Genomic DNA, 25,146 nt, shown 5'->3' on the forward strand with positions numbered 1-25,146 from the left:
GAATGGATCCTAGATAAAACCAGATTAAGTATAACCCTTAAATCAGTAAAAGTTTAAACATACTTCGACGATCGGACAAAGATGACGAAACATAACCAAGAGATCGTTTGCAAAGACAATAACCTCCTATTCAACATACTAACCAAAGAGACTATCGAAACATCTAGCATCCATAACGATTAAATATTATAATTTTACTTAAATTTATATCAAAATTTTTATTAGTCATTACAAATTTACACTTCTTAAGTCATTATGGATACATATCGATTTTTAAAATTTAAAATAAAATTATAAATTTCTTATATTATAAATTATTTTTAAAAAAATAAAAATTATAAGTTCAAATTGAAATCGAAACTGGCCGAACCGTAACTACATCTTGCCGGTTCGATTTCAATTTCAAGTTTTGCCAAATCAAAACTGTTGAGGTGAGGAATCTCTCTTTCTCTCGTCATCGCAATTGACTGGCAATATGTGACCGTACCGTTTTGCAGATAAAAGAAGTACAAGGGTGTTTCTGTAAAAATATATTGGTTCGATCTCGACCAACCCGTCCATGTTAGACCAGTCGGGCAATCCGACACGTGAACCGGACCGCCTCCTCTTTCCTGTCCGCTTTCTATCTCGCCATAGCCTATTGACGCGGAAATCTTCCTCTCGCGCTCTGCGCTCGATTCGTCTTCAAGATCATCGTCGACCGATCGCGGGATCGATCGCCTCGCGCCGACGGATCTCGACTCTGTAGGCCCCGCCCAGCCATTGGATCCGCGTTTCTCGTCGCCATCGATCGTAATTTACCTCCTTATTTTAATCCGCAGTTCTTTAAAAGATCTGGGCCAAGTTTTGCGCCCTAGACCATCCTAGATCTGTTTCCTCTTCCCACCAGCATATTCGATACCGCCGGTAACTTCTTTGCTGCAGCGTTCGAGTTTGGTTCTTTTGATCTATGTTTGCGGGGGCAATTCAATTTCTTGATCTATATCATGTTTTAATCGCCTTTTCTTAACCTTGTTGTGGACTTGGAGACTTTTGAGGCGAGTATGGAGTAAAATGATTCGATCTTGGTAGTTATTGGGTGTATCACGGGAAATAGAAAAGAATTCGATTTCGTAAGGTTTCTAAGGTTTAAATCGTGGACATGTGTAGGATGCTTGGTTATGTTCACCATATTTTAGTCGCTTCTTCCGAATCTTACGGTGAATTTGGAGACTTTTGATGAGAGTATGAGGTAGAAAACATCCGATCATGACAATTTAACAGGGTAAATCACCAGAAATAGAAAAGAATTTGAATTCGCTAAGGTTTCTAGGGTTTAGCCTGAACGTGTTCAGGATAGTTGCTAGTGGCCACCATGTTTTAGTCGCTTTTTCTGAATCTTATTGCGGACTTGCAGAAAAGATTCTGAATCCTAGAGCAGAAAATATTCGATCTTGACAATTTAATAGGGTAAATCCTGGGTAGCGAAAAGGAATTTGCTTTTGTTAAAGTTTCTAGGGTTTAATTGCAAACATGCTCACATAGTTTGTTTCACTCTTAGGGTATTTGAAGTTGTTCTGCAGTGTCAAAGGAGAGAGAAAGATATATAAACAAACCTAGTTGATGGTGAAGTGGATGGTAAAAATGTGTAAAAAAGAAGGAAAAAGAATTTTAGTCACTTTTTTTTTCTTTTGAAAATGTTGATATGATAGAAGTTAACCGTACATAAAAGTTGTGAATCTTCACTTATCCAACCCCTGACCCTCCTATAATCCCACTATGAACGGGATGAGAGATATCTGACCTGAATGCAAGGGTGCCTTTAAAGGTGAGGGAGTGAATTATTAAATAGGTCCATTCTGGAAAGCAAAGGTTCATCTAAGTCTTGATGACTTCTGAATAAATGTGGTTGATCAGGCAAAAATTTGGTAGAATTGATGATCAGATTTTGCAAAAATCATATAGCCATGAATATGCTGTACGCAGAGCAACCAATCAAATGACACCTTTCTTAGGTTAATACATGTAATTATAGCCTCTTAAAAAATGTTCAAATATTAGATTATTAATATAATCATGGGTATCATGATTATCCAACCTCTCAATAATGAAAAAGATAGAAAACATGCATGCCAATTTAGAATCCATATATACATTTTCTGCTTGTTCAATATATCTACATATAATAAACAATTCAAATTATTGCCTTAATTTCAATATTTTGACACTTTCAAATAAATACAAGAAATTTCTACCTGTAATTCATACAAGAAATTTCTACCTGTAATTCATACAAGAAATTTCTATGCTCACTGGTCATTGTGGTTAGGGATAAACTAGGTCAATTATGTTCATGACAACACTTTTTTACTTTGTAGGTCATTAAGCTAGTTTATAAAGAATACCATGGAAGCAAATCTAGACTACAATCAAGAGCTAAATTTATGGAAGTGTAGAAGTTGCTGCAATGGTAAACTATATACTAAAAATTTTGAAGTGGGCATAATAGAATAATAGACCTCTCTATGTGCCTCCACTAGTTGGGCTGTCTTGGTGTTCTGAATTCTATGGTTTCAATGTTTACTTTAGCAGAATTGATAAGGGTGCAAATACTAAGATTTTAACCAATATATGTATATTGCTTTATTTGGCATAGTATATTGATCCATCTGCATTTTGGCCTGCTGTCCAGCCATACAAAGTCATCTTCTTTATGTAGCACTGCACGCAAAATTTTCATTTGCTTTGTTATCCTATCTTTCTTATTCAGTATTACTATCTTGCAGATACGCAGAATGTAATTTGGTGTTTTATATATTGACAAACATTTGTGTAAAAGTCAGAGATTCTTTGAGTACACAATGGAGTCGCAGCAACTTGGTGAGCAGTCATTTCCACCACCTGTTACATCCCCCGGCAATCAAAGTTCTGCTTCTCCTAGACAAGATGCTTCTGTCGAAACGCAATCCATGTTCTCCACTTCTGGTATATCCTCATGGGCCAGAAATCTTAAATTTCCACAGTCATCTGGCCAAGAGGATCTGCAGTCTGGAAATGCAGGAAAGTCAACATTTTCACGTATCACTAGTGGATTTGGGTTTCGTTTGTCACCAAAATCTTCTCAGTCTGAAGAGGATGTCGCTGAGGGTTCCTCAACAACCACACAACCTGGAGTTCTGGGTTCTTTGACAAAAGGTTTCGTTGATACATCCAGAAGTGCAGTAAAGGCTGTCCAAGTAAAGGCTCGGCACATAGTTTCTCAAAATAAAAGAAGATATCAGGTAATGGTCTCACAAATATGATGTTCGCTAGATCTCTGTCACCCATACAGACTTGTGAGATAGTCAGTTTCCTGCTTGGATTTTCTTTGTGCAGTTTTTTGCTTTATTGGTTTCCTTATGTGCCTTTTACAGACTAGTTTGGATGCAAATGCTTATGAATCTACTGTCTAATAAATAATTCAATGATTCTAATAACAATTTGTCAACATCATAAAAAACCAAAAGGTTTTGTAAATTGTAATACACATTTAAAATATTGAAATAATAGATATGTTTCTGAAAATGCAATGGTAGTTAATACTTGTAACTAACAATCAGAAGTTTTAACATTATTTTTGTAAATTATTAGCTTGATCTTGATCTTGCCATAATCGGGGAGTGGATTCAATTTTCTTTACACAAATACTCTGGGCAGAATAAATCATGGGAGTAAATTATAAATAAAATTCATATTTTACCTATTCATCACAACTAGGAATTATTTTTATAAATTGAAAGACATTGCTTCTGCTAAAAGTAAAAAAACGTAAAAATTAACAAGAAAATATTCAAGAAATATTAAGGTAAGATGACATGATTAGCATTTAAAACTTTTGAATTTTATACTAAGTGCAATTATATCTCATAATTTTATCATGTACATTTTATAACTATCCTATTTTTTGTTAATACATATCTAACAAAAAATTTTCAAAGTTAGCCACAAAATAAGCTTAATTAATGATCTTTCATTATCCTACCTCCGGATTAGAGAGCGTTTGACAGCTGTCTGTCTTCATAAAAAATGGAAATGTTAATCAAAGGAAACATTAGAAATTCTCCAATTACATATTGTGTGCCCATTCATATAAAGCCAGTGGTTGGACATCACAACACATACAAAAGGTCAAACTCACGTTGTTGGATGGCTCATATTTCAGAATTGGGAATTGGAATTACTTAGTCTTGCATATGTTCTTCAGTGTTTTTTAATGCCAATCAAGGTTTCCATCATAATTATGCTTGGCTTGCATATGTTCTTCTGCTTCTGCATTCTGTGTGTTACCATGTTTCCTGTCCACCATTGGGAACCACCAGAAGCTTTGCTTCTTTACTTGTACTTTTGACACAACCTTTCTAATCTTATCCATATTGGGGGTATCTTGTACATTAACTTTTCTCTTTTCTTTTTATATTTCATAACTGTTAATGTAATATAGATGATGGCAGGTCGGTGCCAAGTTTCACTGCTGTTTTTTAAATACTCAGTTTATGCTTTTCTCTTATTTTCGTTTTGTATGATCTTAGTGAACCTTAAATTTTGTTATTTCATTCTGAGATTCCATTGCATCATTAATGTCATTTGCTCTTGGTTACATGATTTGTAATTTCTGAACAATGGTCAACTGTCAACCTTCTCTCATTGTTGCTTCTGCTAATATGAACCAACTTTCTTTAAAAGAAAAAGGAAAACTGCTGATTCCTTGTATATGTGCATCACCCCCTTTTTCTTTATTTATTCCAGGAAGGTGGATTTGATTTGGATATGACATACATTACTGAGAATATTATTGCCATGGGTTTCCCGGCAGGTGACATGAGCTCAGGTTTTTTTGGATATGTTGAGGTACTTTAGAAATTGACTTATTACTGTTACTGAACAATTCTTGTTAAGTAAATAAAATTTATTTATTTTGCAGGGATTTTATCGCAACCATATGGAAGAAGTGATCAAGTTCTTTGAAACTCACCATAAGGTACCATGTTATTAAACTTTCCCAAGGTGAGAAATGATGTGTGTTCTAATTGTGAACATTGTACATAATATTTTGCTTATTATTATGCTACAAGTATCCACTGAGTAAAAAAGAAATTTTTGATTGAGTGATTATGATGGTACAAGGATGCAAGCCTAAGTTTGACAATAGCTAATAAACCATAGTGAACAGAATAATTTTGAAAAGGTGTGAGGTATGCATTCAATTTGGAGAATTTAGTGAAAAGTTCTAGGACCAAGGTGACGAGCATTCTTCTTTGCACTTTTTTGTCCATTCTTCTTTCTTACGCTTATTATTGCTTTGGATCAATGATTGAATTTTCTGTCGGCATGGGGAGTTCATCATTGAGCCTTGTTGTGCTGGTGCCAGTATTCTATGCTAAGAATGAGTCAACTTTTGGCCTATATCGACGAACACAAGGGGCATGTTGGTCATATCATGCCAGGTCATATTGAGCCAGCAACATAAAAACTCTCTGTCATGACAAAACTTGAAATCATACTTTGGTTGATCATGATATGTTACTGCTTTTAGATTATTTGAGAACTATGGCTTTCCTGAGAAAATGATATTAAAGTTTCAGTGTATAGGACATGAAAATTCTTCAGGTTACATATTAATTCTGATAACTTGTACTGTCTTATATGTAGGCATCTACAGCAGTGTCAGCTTTTTGCTGAGTTAGTTTTAGTTATTAATTTTTTTTTTGAGTTGTGATGGACTGTTGGTGTTTCTTCTAACACCTTAAGGACTGATTTATCTACCACTGCTGACCAAACTGCCTTTATGAGTATTCATGTTGTCTTTGAGGAGGGGAAGTAAATGTGGTTGGTAATGTTAACCGTTTATATGGAACAGTTTCCTGATTACTAGGATGCCATTCAGATGTCCATCTCAAAACAACTTTTGTGCCTTTCTCTTTATAATTTTTTTCATTAACTTTTGTCAAGCTTATGTTTCAACAAGGATTTACTGTTTGGTTTACATTTTCTTGAATGAAAGTTCACTCTAGCACTTGAATTTGTATGAATAATATGCAATCTCTTGCATTAAATTTTCTTGCGTAGTTTTTTAATTGAAAATTTTTTTGTAGGGTAAGTATAAAGTATACAATTTATGTTCAGAGAGGCTTTATGATGCATCTCTATTTGAGGGAAAGGTACATTCATGTATATCAATTAAGATTGCAATATCCTCACTCCATTGCATGTGACACTTATGCTTCTTGACTTTGCTGAATGCTTATGTAAATTCTTTGCTAGTTTATGTAGTTTCTAGTTTCTACAACTTATGTTTACATGCTAACTTAATGGTTTCTGTCCATTTTATAAACATGAGTATAATTTTTCAAAATAAACTTAATATTATATTAAATTGTACTTTGTTTGTGGCGGTGCTTGCTCCATACACTGCTACAGTTCAAGTTTCTTCTTTGAAAAAGGGAAATAAATAGTTACTTCACTTTTGTTGTCTTTCAAAGAGCTTCTAATTATATATTCAATATCTTTTCGTGATAACTTTTTTTTTTTCACTTGTTCAATCTCATCCTCGTCAAATCGAACATATCAGCTTCACCTTTACTCTGTTGATCCTGTTGCCCGTTTTTTAGTCCTTCTAATTCTACCTCACAAGCCCAACCATCTTAAAAGTTTCATGCATCATATCCTGATTTCAATCTCCATTCAGTCAAAGTGTTTTATCTGATTCATTGATTAATCAGATTTCTAGCACGACAGTCTCACACAAAATATTAATTATTGTCTTCATTGTAAAAGTTTTATTCATCCTGCTGAACAATTAAGAGTTGCACTAGACCTGGGGCAATTGTCTGATTCACTCATGCTCTTTACCATTGTCACTTAACAATAAAAGTTAGGACTTAGGAACACATATATCTGATGCAATTATAAAGGCAATCGTTATTGCCTTTTTTATATGAAGGGCAAGGAATTGCCATCTCGATCTGGTTGACTGTTGGACTAGTTTGGTTCAGTTATGAGCAGTAGACCATCCACTACCACAGATATAGTAAGAAAAGGAAAATCAAGAAGGTAATAAAGAAAAACATGATAAATATCTGGAGAGAAGACAAGCAGACCTTTTTCTCCTTGCTCGAGGTCACTCATCTTCCTTCTTTTCACCTTCTTCTCTTCTCATGTTTTTTTTTTCTGTCATTGCCTCCCTGCAGGAGAGAGAGGATTATGCAGATGAGTTGTGACTTTATAGAGATCATGATTTAGATTGATCCTCTAATCAATTGCATTTTTTTGGGTTATCTTAGACCAACTGGCTTTCAACCTAATCATTCTGATTTGAAGTTAAGAATCATTAAAATTGGACTGGTCCATGTCTGGTTTTGTATTGAAAATGGTTGAAGACCAACCTTGATGCAAACTGGCTTGATATTGATTTATGACTGCTGTACTGGCCAGTTCGGTTTAAGAGTACAACCCATAATGAATAGTGCTGATCAACCAATTTCTTGGTGTCTTGCATATCTGAAGTATTTGTCACATCTCAGGTGGCTTGCTTCCCTTTTGATGATCATAACTGCCCTCCAATTCAACTTATTACATCATTCTGTCAAAGTGCGTACTCATGGTTGAAGGAGGACATTGAAAATGTGGTTGTTGTTCATTGTAAAGCTGGTATGGCAAGGACAGGGTTGATGATTTCTAGCCTTCTTCTGTATCTAAAGGTAAGAATAAGTTGCAAAATTTGTAGGCAATATGATTTGTTACCTCTCTCATCTATTGTTTGCTATTTTCTTTGATATAAGTTAATGCTGTTTTATGCAGTTCTTTCCTACCGCTGAAGAGTCCATGGAATATTACAACCAGAAAAGATGTATAGATGGAAAAGGACTTGTTCTCCCAAGTCAGATTGTTAGTCTATTCCTTGCTATAACATACCTGTAAAAATACAAGAAAAATCATTTTTTAAGATCCTGACATTTGTTTGCACTTCTGTTAAATTCAGAGGTACGTCAAATATTTCGAGCGTATCTTGACATACTTCAATGGTGAAAATCAGCCGAGCCGCAGGTAACACCTTTTTCTTGTTATCATTTCTATGAGCATGTCAATTTTTGTAGTTCCACTAATGTCACAGTTTCCCGCTTTCCAGGTGCATGCTTAAAGGGTTTCGTCTTCATAGGTGTCCTTATTGGATCCGGCCTTCAATTACTGTTTCTAATCATAATGGTATTGGCTGTTTCGGTATCTCATCTTACTGCATGAATTGCATCCATTTTGGGCACCTTTAAATATTGGGTCAAAATGGGTTCTAGGTAGGATCTTTATATGCAACCTTACCCATGGAAGTAAAGAGATTTTTCCTGTGATACTTTCAATTTGATTACTATAAATCATTATTCAATAGAGCTTTGAAAATTATATTCTCTCACACCTTATCTAAAGCTCTCTTATATTTTAAGAAAGTATCAATTTTGTATCTATCATCATTAATATTAGCATATTTGACATGCATGTGTACCAATATTTGCTCCTGCACTTGCTGATTGAGATATTGTATGTATAAGGGAATCAGCTTACTTGTGTAACTTAATGGTTGGTGCATATTTTAATTACTCTATGTCTCTACATTTCCTTCTTTTTGGAATTGGTACTAAATGTAGCACCTGCATCTCTTGCAAAACAGGAGTCCTCTTCTCAACAAAGAAGCATTCAAGAACCAAAGATCTAATGGTATGTTTTTATTTATGTATATGTTTCCTGAATCTAAAGTTGTTTTAAACTGTGTATTTTACTTTCAACATCTTCATGTTGGTTTGGGCCTGTGCCTGTTCTGGTAATATCCAATTTGGGCTCAGCAATATGAAAAATGCTGGCCTTTTGTGGGTGTGTTCATAGATGTTGCTCTATTTTTTGCTAAGTTTTCATGTTTATTTATAGTTTTTATTTCTTAAGATATTCTGCTGTTTGTACACAGCATAAGTGACAGATTGCATGCAAACGAGTAGCAAAAGTTGATCAGAAGTAGGAATTTGGTAATATATTATCTGATCATGAACTAAATATTCAGGGGAATGCACTTAATTGGATTTTTGAATACAACACAGATAATTATGTTTGAGGGGAAAGTTCATGAAGATTTTGATTGATCCATACTCCACAAAAATGTTGTCAAGCCTTGTTCAATTTGATAGTAGAGCTCATTTGGTAAAAATATCATTTCTGATTAATGCATAGTCTTGCCAAGGTTTAAATACCGATTGTACCTATTTTTCTGTCCAATTGGTATTTTATCAAATCCGATCAAGGACCAGTACAAGACTACATAGTTCTTCAACAGTCAATGTTTGGTTTTTACTTTTTCTGTTCTATACCAGTGCTATCAGGTGGTATACCACCAAGTATATTGGTATTGTGTTTGACAAGGTAAAATGGTATTCGACCAAGATATTAAACACTGATTCTTTGTACTTTTAGAATGTAGATATAAGATAATCGTCAATACCTGAGCATTGTTTCTGCCCTCAAATAAGCTGCCAAGTGATCCCACAGCAGTTCCTAACTTACATAATGGTGCATTGCAGAAGTACTATATCAATCATGACAAAAAACATAGTAGTGTGGAGAAACTTCAAAATTTTCAGTTTAACTCAAATATCTTAATCCCTAAGAAATGGCCTTTTATACAATATTCACTTTGTGATTAAATTTTGGAATTTAAGTTAGATATAAACTCATTTCATTGGCACGTAAGTTTCAAGCTAACTTTTTTATAAGATTTTAGCTCATTCTCTCAAATGTTCTCTCTTCGCATCATCATTTTTAGACTTACATCATGCACATGCATGTGTATGTGCATGTCTATTTTCAAATTCATGGCTACTTATCTACATATATGTGGTTCGGTTGTAGTATCTAATATATAATCGGTTATCTAAACTTGTTACGTAGCTAACTAGTGTCAGTATATTTGTTGACACTTTTATATTTGATTAAATTATGAGTATATAAAGTAAATCTTCATGTTTTCATCTTCATTTTTTTAGAAATTTTCTGAAAGCAAAATTGTTAAACTTCGTTAAATTTGTATCCTTTAATGTTAGTAAAAGATTTTGTTATCCTTTAATTTATGTGAATAATCATGTAATGTGGATTTTCAATTTATGAATATAAATGCTAATTTGCACATGTACACTCACGAGCATTCTGTACATGGAAATATAAGCATGTTTTAGGAATGCTATAACTTTAACTTCTAATTTTTACAGTATAAAAGCACTTGGAAAGAACCTTTTTGCTTATCCTGGTTAAGCAACTACAAGAAAAATTTTTAAAGATTTTTCTCTGATAAATTTTACTTTTTGTAAATTCATTGGTTGTTTGATCTAATTCCAAGCCTATTGCTTTGTAGTTGGATTTACTCACCACTAAAATATTGTCTCTTTTGTTCTCTACCAGAGAACATGTGATAAAATTATGGTAATATTGTGTCTTGATTCTTATTCAAGATACAAATATTTTTAGGTAATATACTTTCTTGGTCTTGATCCTCTTGAATGTCTTTTATGATTAAGGATGATCTCAGCACCATTCAACCAGTTTGACCGATTCCTATCCAAGAGCCCATTGAAGATTTGAAGCCCTGTTTGCCCAAGCAAAGCTAAGTCCTAGCAGCCTCTCACTTCAATCCAGGTCCTAATAGGACTCGGATTAGGGCAGCCCTCACTCAAATAGATACAACCACCAAGCAAGGGGGGTGCGATAGCCCTACAAAGAAAGTATTAGTTGTGCCCCTCCTACCAGGAAAGTCCTTAAACTCTAAGGAATTGGGGCACCCCTCACTCTATAAAACAAGGGGTGTGCCCCATCTAAAGAAAAAACCAAATAATTCCACCGCAAGAGCCCAACCGACCCTAGCTATTCTACCTTAGAATAGAGAAGAGAAGAGAGGAGAAGAGAGAAGGGAAGAATTCTATACGGTACACCCATCCTTTCCACCGCAGCCTTTTTCCTCGAGTTCCAGTAGCCAAAGCTCTGCATCGAAACTTCGTCCAGTTACTGCAAGAAGTCCCTAAAGTGGTTGCTGTCCAAACCTTAAGAGGAGGTTCCAGCAGCAAAAGAGAAGGAGAAGATTGAAACCGGCAGCGATAGGAAAACTGCTAAGAGCACCTAAGTGCTGTCCAAAGACAACCTGCGTTCTTATGCATCTATAAACTTCCTATCATGTTTTTATTTCATTGTTTTAAGTCTTGCAGTTAGCAATTTAGCTTTACAAGTAACAGAGATTGTTTTCTTTTGGTTTTACGGTTGGTCTTTCTATGTTAGTTCTCTCCTCCGCCAAAATTTCCATCCGAAAGGTGGTATTGAGTTGACGGATCGTCGAACCCAAATCCTATGTGGATCATTTTGTGCAGAAAATGAAACTCCAACAGCTGAATTATACCTTAGGCAGAACGAATTGATCGTCTTCTTCTCTATTCCTTATTGTTCTTTTCTCAGGGCCTTTATAAGCCTTTTTCAGCTCTTAATGAATTTGACAGTTTTATTTTGCTGAATCATCTCTTGCATGAATTTGGCAAAGTTGCATGCTTCTTATGTCTCAGAAATTGCTAATGACTACATCCTAATGACTGATATAATTTATCAAGATTAATAAATCATTATCAATGTGAGATGTCAACAATTTAGTATTTTATATTGGTGCAGTAGATCTTTTATACCTTGGCTTATCAGCCGTAGAAGTTTCCAACTTCTACTTACTAGTGTGCTACTTGTTTATCCTCAATTTGCAGTTATTCTCATGGTATCTATGCCTCACTGATCATCATGTTTTTTAGCCCGAAGATTTCTGGTTTAGTGCACCAAAGAAGGGGATCATGGTCTTTGCTTTACCAGGCGAGCCTGGTTTGACTGAGGTGGCTGGCGATTTTAAGATTCACTTCCATGATCGACAAGGAGATTTTTACTGGTGAGGACAATTCCCCAAATTTGTCATCTTCCTGGTTCTCGTGTCGCCTTAGATTAGGTAATATGCATCATCCTAGTGGTTAGATGCATGGTTTTTTTGTGAGTTTTAATTTTACCATTCCTGTATCTTTTTAAGGTAGTATTTTAATTCAGGACTTCTTTTCTGTTTTTCAGTTGTGACCATTTCCATGTGTGATTAGTGGCAGGCTGTATATTGTTTAGGAGTAAAATATAGTTTGTAGTGAAAATGTATTGCATCTTCCTTTTACCCTTATAGAGATGATGATTATTGATAGTAAGCACTTGGCAGTATGTCCTGTTAAAATGCAAACTGTGCAAATGTTGAGAGTGAACAAGTTAGTCTAGGTTGTGCCAATGTTCATCTTCACTACTTGCACATAAACTATGCATTTGTGCTGTGAATACAACATATCTTATTATTAAAGCCTCTTAACATTTCAAATGACTGTAGCATTTTTAAAAAATACATTAGGATGTCAAATTTTCTCCTGGTTCTCTGTAATGTATAGTGGCAGTTGGAACCAACACTAGAGCAGTATGAGAAAAAAATTATGGCATTCTTAAAATGGCAAGCTTGTTAATTGTATAATTAGCTTATGTATTACTTCTCTATTAACAATGAATATGCCAGTTAATTGTTTCATCATTCATGAGCCTATGTCTTGCTATTGAATTTACAATATTCATAACTTACAACTATTTACTTGTCTGATTGTCTAGCTGGTTAAATACAACATTTACGGAGAACAGGAAGATCTTGAATACTTCTGACCTTGATGGCTTTGACAAGGTAAGATTCTGGTACTAGACAATGAAAATGATAAGTTCAATCTTTAATTAGGATGCTTTGAGACACTTTCTTGCACGACTTCATCATAAGATAAGAAACTATTTATTCTTGACTTGCAACCTAAAGGTAAAATTGGCTTTTGACCATCCTTCTCCTTTAAGTGTGAAACAAGAAAATCTTTTGCTATAATCTCTGCAGTCGGCTTGTTCTCAAAACTTTATTAAATTAAATACTTGCCCATTCATTTTTCTTATGATTATGTGATATTTGTAATGTTTTATTGTTTCTGTTTACATTCTTTTATCTCACCTTTCAAACCTTTACTGCAGAGAAAGTTGCCCTCTCCAGGATTCCAGATTGAAATCGTGCTTGTGGATTATGATGCTTCTAATTCTCCACGACAGATTGGGTCAAATGCCAACAAGGAATCTGCTCCAGACACCACGTCTGCCACTGCAACAAAAGAAATTCGCACTCCACCTTCAAAAGTTGACAGCGACTCTAGAAGCCAAGACAAGGATGACGTCTTCTCGGACAGCGAAGCAGAAGAAACTGGTTCCTCCAAGAGGAGGCGTGACAAGGTGGCTGGTGATACTGATGGATCTACGGTTACAGCTAAAGGAGCTGAAATGAAGTCTTCAAAAGAGGAAGCCACAGCCATAGCACAAGCCATCAGACAAGTTACACTGAAAAATGAAGCAGGAGCTAAGAATGTGCCTGATTCATCTGATGTGAAAATTGAAGGGAGCAGCAAGAGTTTGCCGGTGGAGACTCCTGAACTGGGGTCTACCACTATGAGTGAATTCAAGGCAATCGCAGCAGATGCTTCAGTCTTCTCCTTTGGTGACGATGAAGACTACGAGAGTGAATGAACCCAACCAATCATTCAGCATTCATCAGGATGTACAGATAAATGTGGTCAAGGACATTGGATGAACTTATAGAGCCAGAATGATGTACGTTCAAACACATCTGGGCTTGGCGGAAACCCTGCTAAAATTTGGTTTGTTCCTTCCCCCGACAGTTAATTTAGATATGTATTCATATTGTATTCCTACATGGATGTTGAATACTTGTTACTATTGGACCGAAAACATTGCCTGCTTCCTGCATTCATGGGGTTGATGATAGTTGTGCTGTGTCTGATGATTCTCATCTAGGAGTTGTGTTGGCTGGTTTTGTGGAACTCGGTTGCTGTCCATATTTAGCATGCCTATTGCCTCTCCATCAAGAGGACAAATTTATTGTACATACAGCCTTTCAATCTTTTAGGATGATTAATTGCATGTATCCTTCAGAAAATTGCACCATTTGGGAGATCGAGTCATGAGAAAATTATTTGAAATATTAAGTTTAGCTTCCACCTTTCATTAACTCCGAATTGAGTATTTGAGGATTTGAGTGTCTCATGTTTGGAATTCATCCTTTTCCATTTGCATCTAGCTAAATTGCTGTTATTGATGTTTTTGTCATAGCCACTTCCCACTTTATCTCCTCTTTAGTAGGTTTAAATGTGTGTGTATATGAGTAGGCTCGAACCAGAACCGAACCGGGTTGGAACTCGAACCAAATCTTGATGTCATTAATTAATTAATATGCTAAATAAACAATACCATATATGCATGGAGATTGTGACTAATTTAGTAGTTTGAGAGCTGTGTAAGGGTCTATATAAAAAATACACACAATTCTATTAATTCCACGGTGTAGAACATGGTGTACATAAACAAGTCACCGACTTGAACTCGCAAGCTTAGGATCGAGTCCGCCTCCATTAGTATATATTTAGACCCCATCTTAACAAACAACTGTGGTCTTGCTTTACCGGCTCCATCGATCGGCGAGGAGGAGGAGGAAGAGGAAGAGAGGGAACCCTAGCAGATGGAACCCGGAATAATCCCACCCATACTCTGATCCCCGTCCTCCATGGATCTCTCCTCCCTCCAATCCCGGGCTTCCTCGTCCTCCTCCGCCGGTGCCTACTTCCCCCCGCACCGGACCCAGCTCCACCCCCGCTTGTACTACGCGCCCCCTCCCCCGGCCCCCCGCACCCCACTCTGCGGCGGAGGTGACCGTCGCTGGATCCTCTCTGCCGGCCTCCTGATCCTTCCGTTCCTCTTCTACCTCTTTGCTGCCGCCGGCCGCGCTCACCTCTCGTCCCACTTCGATGCCCCTCGACCCAAGGGCTTCGGCCTCGTAATCGACGCCGGCTCATCCGGATCCCGGATCCACGTCTTCGAGTTCCTCAATGAGGGGAGGATCCCTTTTGTTGGCTTCGATGGCAAGGGGTCGGTGTCGATGCGGGTGAAGCCCGGGTTGGTTGCGTTCGCTGCGGCGCCGGAGGAGGCTGGTGGGTCGATTCTGAAGCTTCTGGAGTTTGCCAAGGGGAGGGTACCGACGGCGGAGTGGAGGACGACGAAGGTGCAGCTGATCGAGAACGGAGGGTTGGGGAGCTGTCCGTTGCGCGTGAGGACGGCGATCTTGGAATCTTGCAGGCAGGTGCTGAGGTCGTCTGGGTTCATGTTTAGGGATGATTGGGTTTCCACCATCACTGGTTCGTCTGTTCGCTTTTGCTTCTCCTTTCATGTTCACTCAGTTGACTTTATCCATGGAACGGCATCAAATTGTTTTATAGATTCCAATTGTATTAGCAATTTGTTATCCGTTATAACTATGGCGTGACAGTCACACAAGAATACACTCTTTTCTTCAACTTTTCACAATGTTCCAACTAGAACAAGGAGGGCAGCCTACACAGATGAACTATGCTCTTTATTCTTATATAGCGACTGTTAAACTATAGATGTCATTTCTTTCTGTATACATCTAGTCTTAGAATATTGTGAATCAGCAGGACAATTGTTACTATTGATCATAGAATTTTGTATGTGCTTTAGCATTTTGGTAGTTATATAACCCTTATGGCGCACAATCGGTAATCTTTGCCATTGTAGCACATCCATGGATCACCGATCAGCGTATCTGGGGCATGATGATTTGACATTATTTTTAACTTCCCGATACTGTTTTCAACTTTTTTTAGAATTCATGAGTAACTCAGAATGTTTCATTCTAATTGTTGGTTTGCACATGTTGTATAACTTTTTTGGGGGGGGGCTTTGCTGTACTATACACGTCAGGCTTTGATTCAACTTATAGAATTCGTAAGTAACTCATTAGGTTTAACTCAGTAGGATGTGCTCCTATCCACAGTCTGCTACTTGTCTCTTGTAGATTTGATTCAACTTGAAGCATTTTACAAGCAATGCTGGTTCACAGATCTTTAATTAAAAGATAAAACTTTGAATTTGTACTGCAGGCCAACAAAAAGGTATCTATGCTTGGATAGCTGCCAACTATGTCCTTGGGACATTAGGAGGGAATCATCAGGAAACTATGGGGATAATTGAACTTGGTGGGGCTTCTGCTCAGGTTATCATGTTTATACAATTTAATCCTGTGAAGTATTTTCCTTCTTATACTTGTCATTTTGTTGATTTAAAAAATGATATATTTTTCATATGTTTTGCTATGCATTCTTTCTCAGTTGGCCAAAATCTTATGTTAATGATGCAAGTATTTATATGTTCTCATCACATGACCATCCAACGGTTGCACACAAATATGCATGGAGATGTAATTTTTTAGTATCAGAATAAAGGGATAGAGGAGGGATGTGGAGATTATTTCCTACTTTCGGATGGGAGACACAATAAAGCGTCTCAAAGTAATTGTTTATTTTATCCTTCGTAACTAAGGAATCTTCTCGTATAATAAATCACACCCATCAACAGGCCTAGCTACACATTGAACCTCTCCAATCACCTAAAAATGATGAAATCTTACTTATGGACATGAGGTATGTGGCTTCTTTAATTTTCTTGGGATGAGATGATCTCTCTTATAGACATCAGGAATCACTCCATCTCACAATATATTGTTCCACCTATTGATGGAATGTTGTCCTACCTACCATATAGGAAATATGTCTCTCTTGTGGATATGGGGAACTGTCTAATGAACCATTGATATTCTTGGCAACACACTAATTCCTTATGGAAATCACCTTACTAGCTTTAGTCTACCTTTTCTTCAGGATTACAGAACATCCATCCAAATATGTTAAAAAGGTTTTTTTTCCTCCACAAATATTATAAAATAAATGGTCCCATAATGTGATATATTGTCAATTTCATATACACCATGCCACAGGGAACTATCATATTGAAATCATGCTTTAATAAAATTCTACGGTAGCCAAAAAATCTGAATCTACATTTCCAGCAAATAAACATAATAGTATATTATTACGTCATGTAATAAATTGATGCCAAAAGAATTTTCAATTGAAGGATCTGTAATATGCTAGATATTTCAACAAATTGGTTAAAAATTGAAAGTTATTGTCAAATTATAGTTCAGTACCTTATTGTTACAATCAAGTGCACAAAACTTTACAGACTTATACATGGGGTTTTATAGAACAGTCCCTGGTTTTCAAAATCAATCCCTAGATTTTATGAACGGATCCCTGATAAAAATTACATATACATCATGAACTTTACAGCTAACCTGATTTAGAAATGAACCTAAATCAAATATGTTTGGGCTTGGCCCACTTAACTTAGACCCATGTAAATTGCCCAATCAGTCAGACGTAACCCAAATACATGTTCCATATCACTTATGGCTTGAGCCCTAGTGTATATCTTGGTTCATGGCCAGTGACTCGGCCAATCATCCAGCTGCCCACTGACCGTGACACACCTACTATGACTAACCAATGGTGCAGCAGCCATGGCCCCCATTGCAACCTGTCACAATCCCCATTCCACCACCGGCTGCCACTGTAATAACCAATCGGCTGGTGACCTGCTGTTACAAATTGGTGATAACCTAGGGGTGAGCTGACAGCTAAAGTAAGCTTTTAATGATCAACAATTTGATCATCCCATGTCAACCTGTCACAGCAGCCAGCCTCATCTGGCAGTCAGCTGATGCTGCTCTAATGATTGCTCATTGACAGTGATCCACCTATAGCCACCAGCTAGTGGTGTGTCTGGTTGCAGCCTTTGTTGTACCCGGTTGTTCCTGGCTATGGGTGGCTGCCAGTCTATGGCAACCATTGACTGTTGGCTTCTGCTGTCAACCACCACCAGCTGTTGCTGCTATAACCTCACTAGCATTGTCTGGTGATCCCTAATTCTTTGACTTTCCATCCTTATCTACATTATCCAACTATCTACCTCTAAATTCAAGGCTGATCAACCCATCTCTTCTCTACCCTCACCTATTTAAGTTTTATTGCATGATATATTATATGTCAACAACCATGGCTACCAACAGTGAGGATGAATATGAAGCTCTATCTTGAGGCAGATAGAGAACATGAATATACAGGAAGAGGAGAAGGAGGTTTCTTGGCTGGGACAACTTGTACCTTGAATGTTTTCCTCTTTGGTGATGGTTACATCCGACGATGATTTTCTCCAGCAACCAGTATGTATATGTCATTTCGCGTTGCCTTCTTGCTCATCCTTTGACATCTCCAAGTTTGACGGTTATGGGGAGAAAAAGAAATTTTGGATGGGAGAAATTGAAGAGATGAGGAATATAATAAGACAGAATTCAAATGTGGTACTTTTTCTTTAGGCACAATTATGCACATTTGAGGAATTGAATCCTGACAACCCATGAGGGGGATGGATATCACATCTATTGGGCCAGCCAATGGTTGACTAGTCGGTTACTTGGTCAGCCATGGGGTTAATTATGGTTTGGTATATTAATGACTAAGATTCATAATATTATCTTCAGTAGATTTGGCATGTGAGTTATCAATTTATGGATCCTCATAATATTTCAATCTTTGGCGGTTTGGCCCACTTCTTGTTTATGTCAAAATAGATGATGCATTTGAGAATATTACTGGCTGTAACTTCTTTTAGGTTCTGACATATACAATAAAATGCTCTCTTAAAACTCATGTTTTCTTACTAAAGTCATTCTCACGTGCAGATTACATTTGTTCCAGAAGAGCCACCTCCCTTGGAATACTCTCGGATGCTTAAACTGCCTGGTGTTACTTATAACCTTTACTGCAAAAGTATTCACCAAGCTGGTCAGGTAACACATGATGGTAACTCATGGATTTATTTTCCAAGTCAAATTGTGATTTGACTGTCTGGTTTATGTTTCATTGTGATTTATTTATCCACAGTGATTAATGTTCATTTTTGTTGTTAAGTTAAAAAAATCCCTTACAAATATCAAATTTGAGGATTTAGATAATTTATTCTAGGAATTTTATAAACTCGATGTGTGGAACTTTGTTATGCAAATTGAAATATAGTTTTCTAGTTGAATGAGCTGATGTTTTTAATACCTACGTTTTACTCAAGTCAAAATCTTAATGACCATGTATTTCTTGGTTTGGTAGTATGCTGATACATTAAAAATTAGTATGATGCTTTCTTGTGGGACTTCAGAAATATGATACAATGTTTCTGAAGTGAAGAAATGACGAAGCTCATATGTGAGGATGCTGAGTCTGGGGTGACACTTTGAAAGGTTTACAAGGACAGGCCTCAAAATGAGTACTTGTGTGGAACTTCAGAAATATGATACAATAAAGAACTAAGACAATATCTTGATTTTAGTCAAAGAGTGAAAAGTTGAACTGTTCAAGAAGAATTTAAGTTTCATCTTTTTCTGGATACTTGAACGTTCGATTTGTCTGTGTTTTTGTTAATTTGTGCCGTTGAAATGAGTATTGCTTTCTGCAAAGTGTGTCATTTTTTGTTTGAATACTGCTCCATTAGCGAACTAATCTAAATGCAACCATTAAGTACATTGTTTCGTAAGCCAACTAAGCTTTTAGGTTTTTGGGCAGATTTTTCTTATACTCAAACTTAGCTTCTATTGATCATTCAATTGTTAGGTTGATAGCTATTATAATATTTTGTCAAATCTTCCATGGAAATCTCTTTTTTTAAGTATGTTCTGTGGTGGCCTTATATTTTTGGGAAAAGGATGATGATAATGATTAATCTAATGGATTTTATTGATTATCAGATCAATCCTAGCAATCAAATTTAGTATTTAACATCTTTTATTTGTTGTATTATTATGATCATACCATTAACTTTATATTTGTATGCTGCAAGTGTTTTTTTTGTAGTACCTTTATATTCTTTTAAGGCAAATCTCTTGTATTTCTGAAAGTAAGTACCTTTTTCTTGTCTTTTTTTAATCAGTACCTTTTTTTGGTTAAAAATTCAAGCTGGAAATGCCATTTATATGTTAACTTGTTCATAGTAATATCATGATGAGTAATTCAGCAAATATGGCAGGGCCCTTGTCTGATTAAATAGTGAAGTTTTCTTGTGCTTTCTTTTATTTATGTCATAATGTTGGAACTAAAGGCCTGTTATTGTTGACTATGCGCAGGATTTAGCATGGGAATCATTGACAGAATTACGTAACTCCAGCATTGTGGCAACAGGTGAGCTTCCTAAGATAGTATCATCATCGACCTAGCCTTAGCTGTGAAAACTGGGGACTTGAGAGCAAGGTTCACATGTGTGGACAAAGGAATGGAGGGTGTTTGCTACTTATATGGAACTATTTAAGTCATGAATTTTTTTCTTAATAGTATATGCAAAATGTCTACCTGAATTTAAAAGAACCATAGAACATAGGTAACATTTGATTCAATAGTTAATCTGATGATATTGAGGACACTTGCAAAACAATAGACAAAGGTCTTTCTGTCATTATACAAGTTGGAGACAAAAAAGTCGATAGATCTTAAATTATTATATTCATCTACCAGAAATCAAATGGTCCTATTACAGAAGCTAATAATGAGCCATTAAGTAAAGCTGTCTATGATCCCTGCTTCTTCAACAAGTAAAGTACGATTATGTTTCAACCATTGTTGTTATGATTATCAATAAAATTATGTAGTTGAAGCTCCAAATGGCAGAGGCAGAATGCCATGGTGAAGATCCTAAGTACAATCTGTCTTTTGGGGTTTGTAAGTGGATTTTAGCTTGGAACAGTTTTCAGTACTTAAATCCTCATCCTTGGCCACTAATTCTTATAAAAATTCTTCTCTGATGTTAGTTTTATTTTGCCAAATTATCTAAATTATTTCTCTTAGCTCAACTCTTATATTCTAGATAATTAAATTTTGAGTATTAAATTTTATGTACTTCATTTATCAGTCAATATTCAGTTGTAGACATTTCCTACCACCACCCTCCTTTCTTGAACCATCAAATTCTCTTGAACATTATTGTTATCCTTATTTGGCTTTACACAAAATTCTCATGTATTTCAGCTTTTTCTTTATTTTTGGGGCTCTTTACAACTAATTTCTTGTGTTAGAAAATAGCTAGTGTGCATTCTCAAGTTGCACTGACATTCTATTACCAAAGGCCATCAGAAAAGCACCCAAAGTCTCGTTCTTAAGGGCATTTTTGGTTGGACACCAGAAATATGGGAGGAACCAAAAATCACTAGCAAGAGCATCTGCAATGCTGATCTAGCTGTTATTGCTCAGTTTTTCATAAAGATTTGAAAATTTTGAACAAAAACTAGACACCTATGATTTATCTGCAACTCAAGCTTTGCATGTCAGTCTGTTTTCTTTGTAGAGGGCACAAAGAATTATATGATTATATTGAAGCCTTCTTTATTCTGCAGCTTCAGGCAGTATTGAGGGACCTATCAGGTCTTCATGCATTCCTAAAGGGTACAATCGAAGTTCTATTGCAACATCAAATGCACTTCAAAAGAACATCTCACATGATGTAGAGGGTAATTTTGCTACATGTAGATCGAAGGCCTATATGTTCCTGCAACAAGGTAGATTACTGATGTGCAATTGTGTATTTTATATATTATTCGGTTATTTTTTCTGAAGTTTTCTTCTCTTTTTTTGGCGATTTCTCTTGTCATGCTTATTATTACATCTTTCCACTGCTGGTCCCTGGTCATGTAAAAGGGAGGTTTGCATTAGACAACTAATAGCCAACACAAATTTATTTTGGATCATATGAACACAGAAAGTTAGGGGTACTAGAAATAGTTAAAACAAATAATATTTAGATTTGTGAACAATTAGGGGTACTATTTGATTGAGGATCACATAGTGGAAACAGATTTACAGCTGCACTGCTTAACAAGGTGAGTCTATGAGAAACAATGGTGTGTAGGAGTAGCAGAGGAGCCGAAAATTACTTTATTAGAAACAGTAGAAAGATATTTGATAGCTTTTAGTTTGACCAATGATATTGTCCTCAGTAGAGCTTGAGGGCAAGAAATCATTTATGTAATTGTACCCTTATGGTTGGGACCTTTTGTTTTATTTTTGTTTTAGTTCTTCTGTTGTGATTTTAAGGCTACATTGTGCTTCTGTACTCAACAGAGGTGTGATCTATAAACATTATATTCCTATTTTCACATGTAATAGTGGCCTAATCTATTGTTACACAACTTGGGATCCGGACATTAAATCAATTTGTCTATAGCATTGCAGAAATTATCAATTATGATTTGGATCTTTTTTCTCAGATCACCCTAGTACAATCGAGTCAAGATAGTGCTGCTATGTCATTAGAGGAAATACATTGCAACAGAATAGTTTGTTGTGCTGATTAAGAACCTTAAAATTACTGTGTCCATCATCTAGTAGTTTATACCATTATCTTCCTTATTTGGAAAAGTGGGTCAATAAAATGCCTTAGGTACTGTCCTTAGGTGCTTAACCTGAGCCACAACAGGGCTGTCCTTAGGTTCTTAAACTGAGCCCCAGCATCCCTCAAAGGTCCTTGGTTTTGAAGCAGGGATGTTTGTGGAAGTAAAATCAGGTGTTTTAGTGGTTCAGTTGCTTGACATATTGGTTTCATTGGATTTTCTTTACATAATTTTAAGTCACTATATGTTCCATTCCATTTTTGCCTGAATCCAATTTGTTGATGCTCTAGTAAGAGAAGGATAGAGAAAATGGAAATTTAAGGAAATTAGAGTACACTGGCTGCAGGATGGAATGGCCAAGGATAAATCTCCATCATCTAATGCAGATGGAATAGGAGAAATAGGAGCAGTAGCATCTAGAACCACCAGCAAATTCTATGGCTGGATACTGTTGACCCCTAGGGCTCCACTAACCCCCCCCCCACCTTGTGCCTAAATTGCTGGCAAGCTCCAAGTTACCTTTCTCCTTTTGTTTTGTAAAACCTTGGCAAAAACTGCAAGAATTTTGCATTGTTGATGTGGAGTATTGAATGGTTACTATACAGCTAGATCCAAAGTTGTGGAATATAATCCTGAAGTGGTTCTTATCTGTGTTTATCAAAAATTGAACACTTGGATGCTTCATTTCTCACAAATCTTATGACCATGAAATTTTTATCATCTTTTTGAATCTTTGACTGAAAGATCTTTTTCACCATTCTAGGTGAAATTTTACAAAGATTTAAGGCTGATATGCAAGGACAACAACTTGCTTTTGAGAAATTTTTCTACATTTCAGAGGTATGTAGCTGATGCTTTTCAAATTACTTAATGCTTTCTAATCGAATTTAAACCTTTTAGTTTTTATTTTTATAATTATGTAATCAAACTTGCATATTAATATGTAGTGTTTTCTAATTATTTGCCTTCTTTAGTTGTTTGGGATGACACCAAAGGCATCTTTATCAGATGTAGAAGCTGCTGGACGTCACTATTGCGAGGATCATTGGGTTAGTCTAAAAGAGGAACACTTTGGCATTGATGAGATGGACCTGAAAAAATATTGCTTTTCATCTGCTTTTATGGTGTCGCTACTACATGATGGTCTTGGAATTCCTATGGAGGAAAAGCGGTAAACTTCTTTGTCTCATTTTGGTTCAAATGATGTTGTCTTATCACGTAAAAGAAGCTTCAAAACAATCTAATCATGATCACAGTGATACTGATAAGTACATGCTGAGATGGAATATGCATTCACGTGATTTGTTAGTTCCAGCAACATTCTTGGTTTTAGAAGCCATTCGATGTTCATTGATGAGTAAATATTACACCACTTCCATGCTATCATATTTAGTGTTTGTAACTGGAAGTTATAGGAGCATGCATTTGCCTATACTATGGAGTCTTTAGGAGAAATACCATTTAATATATCCTCTATTATAATCGTGCGTGTGTGATCATACATTAACATAAAATTTGCTCGAAGTGTAGCTCCTTCTGTGAGTAAATGCATTGGTAGATTTATGGATATCTTAAGACAAACATCTCTAGTACTTGCCCCATACAATAGTTATCTGCTTTTATATATGGTCTTTCATGTAATTCTCTTTGTGGCTATGCTGTGAAGGTAGTTGCATGTTGGTTCACTTGACATGGAAAACAAAGAGAAATGATTTTCGAAATAGTGATTTCAAACTTTGAAGTTACACGGATACCATAAACATGTGCTTCTTTCTAAAGTTCATTGTTTTAACTGGCCTTTCTATATATTTATGTTCCTCAAATCTTTATCATAAATGGTGGTCATGTTACTTTTAGTTACCTACATTAGATGGTTTATACACCATAGATATCACTCCAGTGTGAAGGCAATGTGATGGATTTGACAAAATTAGCTTAGTGCTACCGTATCAAATAGATTTCATGTTTTTGGCAATGCTTTTCATAACAAGTTGGTGTTTGATAAAATGTCGCACTGGAGGAGTTGGTCAACATCAAATCGATTGCTGGCTACAAGTTTGTTGAGTCATCCATGAAGTCTTTTTAAGATATGGTGTTGCTCTATAACTATCCCAATCTTGGTTAAAACAGTTCATTTAACAGCAAACTGTTTGTGGTCACCCAAGAAAACTTCCCTCTACTCAAATCCAAATTACTGGATGCAGGATAGGGTTTGCTGTTCCCACCGGAAGCAGTCCTCTCGATTGGACACTGGGTGCATTCATTCTGCAAACGGTGGTGGAAACCGAGTCTGGTGCAGAAACCATCACAAACATTGCTGGGAGTGATACATTAACATTCATTTCATTGTTTGCAATTCTTCTATTAGTAACTCTTTCTGTGCTTTATGTATGGAATTGGCGAAGACCAAGGTTGAAGACAATTTATGACCTGGAAAAGGGACATTACATAGTTACTCGGATGCCTGTATGATTTTTTGCTCTCCATTTCTTGGGAGTACCTGTACACGTAGTATTCACTTTGTAGCAAATTACAATTATTCTTTCACAGACAAATGACAGAAGAAATGAAGCGTAGCCGAGATTTGGAACCTTATTTTTCTGGCTGGTGTCCAGCTTCACTTAGTTGTGGGATCCCATGTCCTGCTTGTTCGTCTTGGGCAGCTCAAACCTTTT

The 25,146-nt window shown here is 36.2% G+C and overlaps 2 protein-coding genes across 3 annotated transcripts; both read left to right on the plus strand.

Annotated features, from left to right (window-relative positions):
* Window positions 1-622: 622 nt before the first annotated feature.
* LOC135666530 (phosphatidylinositol 3,4,5-trisphosphate 3-phosphatase and protein-tyrosine-phosphatase PTEN2A-like) lies at window positions 623-13,881 on the plus strand. Of its 2 annotated transcripts, none has more exons than XM_065178120.1 (13): window positions 623-906; window positions 2,766-3,260; window positions 4,765-4,866; window positions 4,940-4,996; window positions 6,111-6,176; window positions 7,539-7,715; window positions 7,816-7,902; window positions 7,997-8,061; window positions 8,144-8,220; window positions 8,678-8,724; window positions 11,829-11,959; window positions 12,700-12,769; window positions 13,099-13,881. In XM_065178120.1, exons 2-13 carry the CDS (start codon window positions 2,841-2,843, stop codon window positions 13,639-13,641), a joined length of 1,842 nt encoding a protein of 613 aa, XP_065034192.1. In that variant the 5' UTR covers window positions 623-906; window positions 2,766-2,840; the 3' UTR covers window positions 13,642-13,881. The 2 variants fall into 2 exon arrangements, with proteins under 2 accessions (XP_065034192.1, XP_065034191.1); XM_065178119.1 differs by having other exon boundaries at window positions 652-792.
* Window positions 13,882-14,556: 675 nt separating this feature from the next.
* Window positions 14,557-25,066, plus strand: LOC135666532 (probable apyrase 6). The gene is made up of 8 exons (XM_065178123.1): window positions 14,557-15,323; window positions 16,089-16,201; window positions 18,788-18,895; window positions 20,219-20,273; window positions 21,479-21,640; window positions 23,235-23,311; window positions 23,446-23,642; window positions 24,676-25,066. The coding sequence occupies exons 1-8, from the start codon at window positions 14,696-14,698 to the stop codon at window positions 24,941-24,943; spliced, it is 1,608 nt and encodes a 535-aa protein (XP_065034195.1). The 5' UTR covers window positions 14,557-14,695; the 3' UTR covers window positions 24,944-25,066.
* Window positions 25,067-25,146: the final 80 nt, after the last annotated feature.

This window comes from Musa acuminata, unplaced genomic scaffold (assembly GCF_036884655.1).
Source record: "Musa acuminata AAA Group cultivar baxijiao unplaced genomic scaffold, Cavendish_Baxijiao_AAA HiC_scaffold_1105, whole genome shotgun sequence".
Lineage (NCBI taxonomy): Eukaryota > Viridiplantae > Streptophyta > Magnoliopsida > Zingiberales > Musaceae > Musa > Musa acuminata.

Excerpts from the sequence above, each read along its gene's own strand:
- LOC135666530 (XM_065178120.1), top strand. The coding sequence starts at position 2,841 with ATGGAGTCGCAGCAACTTGGTGAGCAGTCATTTCCACCACCTGTTACA. Across the intron at positions 7,903-7,996 it reads TTGTTCTCCCAAGTCAGATT|AGGTACGTCAAATATTTCGA; the intron begins GTTAGTCTATTC and ends TGTTAAATTCAG. Across the intron at positions 8,062-8,143 it reads GAAAATCAGCCGAGCCGCAG|GTGCATGCTTAAAGGGTTTC; the intron begins GTAACACCTTTT and ends CCCGCTTTCCAG.
- LOC135666532 (XM_065178123.1), top strand. The coding sequence starts at position 14,696 with ATGGATCTCTCCTCCCTCCAATCCCGGGCTTCCTCGTCCTCCTCCGCC. Across the intron at positions 18,896-20,218 it reads GTATTCACCAAGCTGGTCAG|GATTTAGCATGGGAATCATT; the intron begins GTAACACATGAT and ends GACTATGCGCAG. Across the intron at positions 23,643-24,675 it reads ATTCCTATGGAGGAAAAGCG|GATAGGGTTTGCTGTTCCCA; the intron begins GTAAACTTCTTT and ends TACTGGATGCAG.